Source organism: Mchenga conophoros, linkage group LG13 (assembly GCF_057382185.1).
Source record: "Mchenga conophoros isolate Kocher_MC1m ecotype Shallow Benthic linkage group LG13, M_conophoros_male_GT1.1, whole genome shotgun sequence".
In the NCBI taxonomy this organism is placed as follows: domain Eukaryota; kingdom Metazoa; phylum Chordata; class Actinopteri; order Cichliformes; family Cichlidae; genus Mchenga; species Mchenga conophoros.
In genome coordinates, this window is record NC_140538.1 from 17,381,700 (window position 1) to 17,388,977 (window position 7,278).

A 7,278-nucleotide genomic window follows, 5' to 3' on the forward strand; every position below is an offset into this window, starting at 1 on the left:
TCCAACATGACAATGATCCAAAACACAGCGCCCGGGCAACAAAGGAGTGGCTCCGTAAGAAGCATTTGAAAGTCCTGGAGTGGCCTAGCCAGTCTCCAGACCTCAACCCCATAGAAAATCTGTGGCGGGAGTTGAAAGTCCGTGTTGCTCGGCGACAGCCCCAAAACATCACTGCTCTCGAGAAGATCTGCATGGAGGAATGGGCCAAAATACCAGCTACTGTGTGTGCAAACCTGGTAAAGACCTACAGTAAACGTTTGACCTCTGTTATTGCCAACAAAGGTTATGTTACAAAGTATTGAGTTGTATTTTTGTTATTGACCAAATACTTATTTTCCACCCTGATTTACGAATAAATTCTTTACAAATCCTACCATGTGGATTCATGGATTTTTTTTTTTTCACATTCTGTCTCTCACAGTTGAAGTGTACCTCTGGTGCAAATTACTGACCTCTGTCATCATTTTAAGTGGGGGAACTTGCACAATCGGTGGCTGACTAAATACTTTTTTGCCCCACTGTATGTATATATATATACATACATACATACATACATACACACACACACACACACACACACACACACACACACACACACACACACACACACACACACACACACACACACACATATAAATACAGAGACAAATATAAATAAAATATACAAAGGGGATAAATAGAATAAATAGGAATAAAAAATAAAAATACAAGTGAATTGCACATTTCAAGTATTGAGTCTATTGCACTGTTGACTATTTACAAAAAGTATTGCACAAGGTATTGTACAGTGAGGTGAAGAGGCACTACAGCTTAGTTGTTCCCCCCTCCCTCTCCCCTCCAGAGAGGAGTTAAACAGTCTGATGGCGTGTGGGACAAAGGAGTTTTTAAGTCTGTTAGTTCTTGTCTTGGGGAGAAGCAACCTGTCACTGAACAGACTCTTCTGGTTGTTAATGGCCGTGTGCAGAGGATGCCCAGCATTGTTCATAATGTCCAGCAGTTTCTTTAATGTCCTTTTCTCTGCCACTGTCACCAGAGTGTCCAGCTTCATGCCGACCACAGAGCCAGCCTTCCTGATCAGTTTCTCCAGAAATAGAGCTGAATCCATCTATTAGAACCCACATTGTAATTTTTCATTTTTTTCGAGGTCGTCATGAGAAATGGTTAATTCTGGAAAATGTCTTGCAAATACAATATGCCCCTGGGACAAAAAAAAATACCCTCTTAGTAAACTGTGGTTTGACCACCACCAAGATTTCATGCTTCATTCATTTTACTTTTGGATATTTGTTACATTTACATACCAAACACATAATTAAACACATTTTAATATTAGACAAAGATAACCCAAGTAAATACAAAACGCAGATCTAAATTCAATTATTACGGGGAAAAAGCCACCCAGACCTACCTGTCACTGTGTGAAAAAGTAATTCCCCCCAAAAACTAATAACTGCTTGTACCACTTCACACATTTTTAGCTGGTCTAAAATCAGCTGCAAGGTCAGCTGATGGAATAGGATGAGGAGAAAGAAACACATTAACAAGTGCAATGATAAATGTAGACCTTTTATCTTTATTCCTATGATTCATTTGTCACAATATCATTGTCTAAACAGTGGATTGATCACATGTACGGTGCAAAACACACAGCATAGCACCATTCAAAATGTCAACAAATAACACAGACAGCAACAACATAGGAGACAGCATATATTTCAATCATAGACAAGCAAAATAAGAGAAAAGGACTGTTAGCCTTTCCTTATCATCCCATCCTGCTCTCAAGAGATTGTAACATTACATCCTGTTATTAGTGAAAAGCATGAAATTAATGACTTAGAAAATAACTTCTGTACACTTTGGTGGTACTATTTATGTAAAAAATCTATATTTTAAATTAATTTATAATACCCCACAATATCCCAGTATCCTAGGTCACCCAGAGAAATAACAATGCCATCTAAACAGGTATAATTTCTTAACCGCTGCTAGTCTCTCACCAAAATAAAGTAGCAGTATTGTATGTGAGGCAAACCGAGACCTCATCTCTTCATGTAAATAGTATTGCTAACCTTGGAATTGCCTGCAGCATAAAATGGATACGTGGATTTTAGTCTTTCCTCTGCTTTTTTACTATTTAAAGGCATTCAGATATCACAGCCATTTGCTTAACGATGTCACAACCAAAGACCTGTTTCATGTAACAACAAAAACAAAGTGTTATAATTCTGTCATTAGTGAAAAAGGACATAAATTACATATTCTAGTTATTGTCTTTTTTGACGGCATTGCTAATTCTCTTTCAATACTTGCACTGTAAAGGTTAGAATATAAGATTATAATGTAATAATTAGGCAAAAATATTTACAATCTCTTGAAAGTCATGCGCTCCATGGCTCTAATGTTTATCAGTCATTTACTGTCTACTGCTCCCCTGTACTGTACAAACAGACAGCAAACTACAGTATATTCATCACATATTACAACTAAAAATAAATCAGAATTTAGAGGAAACACTAATCTAAAGCCAGCTGTTAGGGACAACCTGTTCCATCGAACACAAAGGGAGCTTTCATGGTGTTTTTCACTTCTTGGCCTTTCCCTGAGCAGCAACGGCCTCCATGGCTTTGCGTACAGTCTCCTCGTCTCCAAGGAATTGCATTGGCTTCACTGGCTTCAGGTTTTTGTCGAGCTCATAAAGGATAGGGATCCCTGTTGGCAGGTTCAGCTCCATGATGTCTTCATCTGACATTCCTACAAAAAGAACAGACAAAATGTCATTTTGTACAGAATTACTGCAATTGCTGACAGAGTGATTGACTACAGGGTACTCCCCAGTTCTCTGTATAACCATATCCTGTTTTGTTTTGTTTTTTTCCTCTAGCCTAGGCTTTTAGCTATAGCTATATTCCCTCATTAATGTCTGTTTATTTTATCTTTCGGTCCTTAGGAGCTTATAATAACCAACTAGCCAAGTGGAACACCCTTTTGTTTGGAAGGGGGGCCTTAACTTCTTCACCCTTGATGCCTAGGGGGGACCCTTAATTTGCTTTTCTTTTCTTTCATATTTAAAGCCATCCTACAGAACAAAATAGAATAGGTTCGTGAGGGTGCTCTCTACCGATATGGCCTACCAGGGCTGGAAAAAACCCTAACCTATTGTAAAGATTGTCAAAGCACATCTTAACTGATATATAGTGAAGTGTCAACACTCATCATCAAAGGTACATGGGGAGGAAAGGAGCTAAAATGAAGTGCAGAGACAGTCTAAATAACAGGGATGGCGTCTGTGCTGAAAATGTAAAGCTAATGCAGAAGTACCTTAACTTTAAAATGACTGTAACTGCATAACTGTTTATGCTAAAGACAAAATTCAAATGATTGTGGAAAGAAGAAAAGACAAGCTTTACGGGGATATTTATGGTATCATAATGGATTCACAAGGCTATGCTGTCTGAGCACAAACAAACAAAAAAGAAGAAACAGCTCCACCTGGAGTTTACCATGTGAACTTCACATCACCTTTCCTCTCAAGCAGTTGGGCTAGATAGAGAATTCAACTGTTCCTAAGAAACATTTTGTATGAATCTTGGTCAATAAAGGGTTAAACGTGCATTCTTCTGAAGGATGAGGAGGGGGGGGGGGGGGGGGTGCCCCTATGCTTACAAAAAAGACTTATGTTTACTTATGTTTCAGTAAACACTTTCTTGACGTGTTTCTGGGCTCAGTCGCTAGTTTCAAGCAAATACATAAACATAACATATAAAGTAGAGGTGATTAAGCAGTGAACAGTATGAGAAAATAATGTGTTTTTTGAACATTAAAGCATGAATATATATTTGTGAACCTACCAAGTCAAATTCTGAATTTTAAAACATTTCCATGTGACTCATACTTTTGCATCAGATTTCCGCCGTAACTTACACTATAACCAGAACCCCATTTTAACACTGCGCTGCAACCTTCTACATGACCTCCTGAGAAATGTAACTACAATGTAACTGCAAGCATACTACGACGTGAATTGCTTGAAAGGTTGTGGTGTAGGGATAAAAGGAGTTTCTGGTTACATCACCAGTTAGGATGTAACCAGAGAATGTAGATTTCTCGCAGAAGTCTAAGTGAAGCTTTAGTGTTACTCACCCTCCAAGTGCTTGACGATCCCTCTCAGACTGTTACCATGGGCGGCGATCAGCACCCGCTTTCCCTGCTTGATCTGAGGGGCGATCTCCTCGTTCCAGAAGGGCAGCGCCCGTGCAATGGTGTCCTTAAGGCTCTCACAGGAAGGAAGCTGGTCGTCAGTCAGGTCTGCATAACGACGATCCTGCAAACATAACAACTTCATTGTACAAACTAAATAACAGAACAAAAAACTGAGATAGCATCTTAAGCTTTATTTTACCCCCCACCCAAAAAACCCACGTTTTTTTTTTTATATTACATTTGTAACAGCCACTATGGTGTGGTGTCCCTTTGAGACACCCAAGTCGAGGGTTGATGGTGTCATCAGTGTGTGCCACTGGTCTCTCTGCTCTCTCTCTCTGTGATGGTGTGGACATGTGCTTGCACGCTAGTACATGAGGAGGGACGGATTTTATGTTTTACCTCTCCAGACACCTTTGTTTGCAACGTTATGGGTTGTACGAACACTGTGCGCTATGTTTGTTAAGCTGCAGCCGTTCAACCGGGCTTATATGGTTGATGAAGAGAAGGTATATTAAAGAACACACTGTGGAATCCCCAACGCCAGCGTGAGTGTGTATTCTTTTGGCTACCCTGCTAGGTGTTTTGCCGCCTCCTCTCAACCACTAAACGCAACCCGACGTTACACATTTCAAAAATAGAAAGGAAGACATGAGAAATTTGTTTCTACCTTGACTTGAACTTTGAACCTGAATGCAGAAGAACTCTTTCAGTCATACATTAACTCACACTGAACTTAGTATTAGGCAATAGCATTAAGGCTCCTACTGGCAAATAGTAACCTACTACGTCTCTGTGGTGGCCATGCTTGATTTATGCACTGTTGTGGTATTTAACCCTCACGTCATACTGGGCTCTTTTTGTGCCACTTTTTTCATTCGTATGAACGCCATTTCCGCTGTGTTGGGTGTAGCATAGCCAAACTTGCCAGCCGGTATGCTGGAGATAAAAAGATTGAGACACATGATGTTAAATCCACTATTTTCTCTCTAAACACTTGTGCCATTTCTGCTGATTTCTCTCATAAAGCTGGTTAGGCCTGGATTCAGAGATATGTTCAAGTCGTGGCTCATTTTTGTTACGTTTGTTTGGAGATACTTGATTAAGAAAGTCAATATGTACAAAACCATTGTTTCTCTCGGACGTCAGCAAAGTTCATTGATTGTGTTCATGCACTGCCAATATGATATCTTACCTTGCTGATGATAGTATAGTAGTCGTGGTCTGGACCCATGGGAGGAGGTGGGATATCAAATGAGCGCCTCCAGACCTTCACCTGAGCCTCTCCGTGCTTGGCAGCAGTCTCTGCCTTATTTAGCCCCGTCAGGCCTCCGTAGTGACGCTCGTTGAGCCGCCATGTCCGATGAACAGGCACCCACATCTGGTCAATGCTGTCCAAAACCAGCCACAGTGTCCTGATGGCTCGCTTCAGCACGGAGGTGTAGCAAATGTCAAACTCAAAGCTAGCATCTGTGAGATTCATAGAGTGTGAGACACTGCAGGGTTTTTTTGTCTGGTAAAATATATATTTCTTGCATAGTTGTGTAGTTATTACATTTCTTCACTCTGCTGTTTATGAATAACACCTGGAATAATGCCAATGATGGTATAGAGAGAGATAAGCCTGTATCTCAGGCCTTGCAGAAATTACATTTAGGATTGCTCAGAGCTCAAGATGATGTCTCCAATATGCCTCTGCAGTCAAAAACCTCAACCTTATAATAGAAGGTATGGTGCATATAACAATGAAAAGCATCTAATTATAACACAATAACCGCTGTTTGGTATGACTGCACGGAAAAATGACTTGACTATTTTGGTTGGGGCTCAGAAGTCTAGCTATTATTGAGCCGTAAAAAATTAGGTCTTCTGATTGAAGCTGGGTGAAAGAGCCAGCTGCATGAACATTTAACTAAATACATTACTTTGAAGGTTTTTTTCCCCTCTCTGCTCTGCAGGCCTTTATTTCTGTTGCAATGCAGCCACATAAAAGCATCGCCTCAGCACGTCTGCACACGGTCAGGGGTCGGTATATGACCCGATGCGCTCAAAGTATGCGGTTATGCAATTGCTAGTTGCCGAGAGCGCGATACCATACGGAATGAAGGAAGACTTCACATCGGTTCGTCCTCACCTTTTAGGGCCTGTCCTCCCCTCTTCGCCTCCTTTTCACCTGTTTCGCTCAGATCTGCATCAAACCACCCACAGAAGCGATTCTCCTGGTTCCAGTTGCTCTCTCCGTGACGAATCAGCACTAATTTGTAGGCTGCCATGAGTGATACAGATATGTCTCAGCCGATTGCTTCAGTCAATGAAAACTAGTTAGTTTAAGTATTTTTTTGAAGGATGCTGAGGATGCCGAATCTATACCCCCCAACTCCAGAGACATAGACGACTCCACTTGCTGCTGTCAAACCGTTTTATCCCTTGGATTGGCTACTCCCCCACTTCCTGGTTTTCAGAACCAATGAGGCTCAGCAGAATGATGTTTATCAACCAATGGGCGAGGTGGGAGTGAACGGTGGAGAATCTCCGACCTTCATGTTGTACATTGTACTCTATTGATTTTCTTTAGGCTGTTTGTCTTTTCAATAGTATCTATCTATCTATCTATCTATCTATCTATCTATCTATCTATCTATCTATCTATCTATCTATCTGGCGATTAGTTAATACTTTACAAAACATATTTTATATTTGAAATATGAATATATTTATATTATATTTTATGGGTACAGTGTAAGAAAGCAGCATGTAAGAAAGGCAAAGAAGTTAATTCTCTAATGGACATTTGCATTTGCAATAATCTGGTTGCATCTCTATTTTACCTGTTTGTGCTTTGCCTATAAAACATTTAACTGTTGCTACTGCTTACTGAAATGGCTATACATTTAAAATCTATTGCTATCAATACCCGTTTCATATTTACTCTATTAGAAGTATTGCATAATTTGTTGAGCTGTCTTCTCATTGGTTGCATTTCACAAACAGAAAGTTTGAACAGCAGTTGGATAGAGATGCTATGCTTCTGAGTGCCTGGCAACCAAATTATTAACAGCCCCTCTTATTTTCCAG

At 40.2% G+C, this 7,278-nt stretch overlaps 1 protein-coding gene across 1 annotated transcript; it reads right to left on the bottom strand.

The window, feature by feature from the left end:
* Positions 1–1,553: 1,553 nt before the first annotated feature.
* LOC146561086 (phosphoglycerate mutase 1-like) lies at positions 1,554–6,623 on the bottom strand. The gene is made up of 4 exons (XM_085296854.1): positions 6,338–6,623; positions 5,399–5,673; positions 4,144–4,324; positions 1,554–2,754 (listed from the first exon to the last, which is right to left on the bottom strand). The coding sequence occupies exons 1-4, from the start codon at positions 6,474–6,476 to the stop codon at positions 2,585–2,587; spliced, it is 765 nt and encodes a 254-aa protein (XP_085152980.1). The 5' UTR covers positions 6,477–6,623; the 3' UTR covers positions 1,554–2,584.
* Between the last annotated feature and the right edge of the window lie 655 nt (positions 6,624–7,278).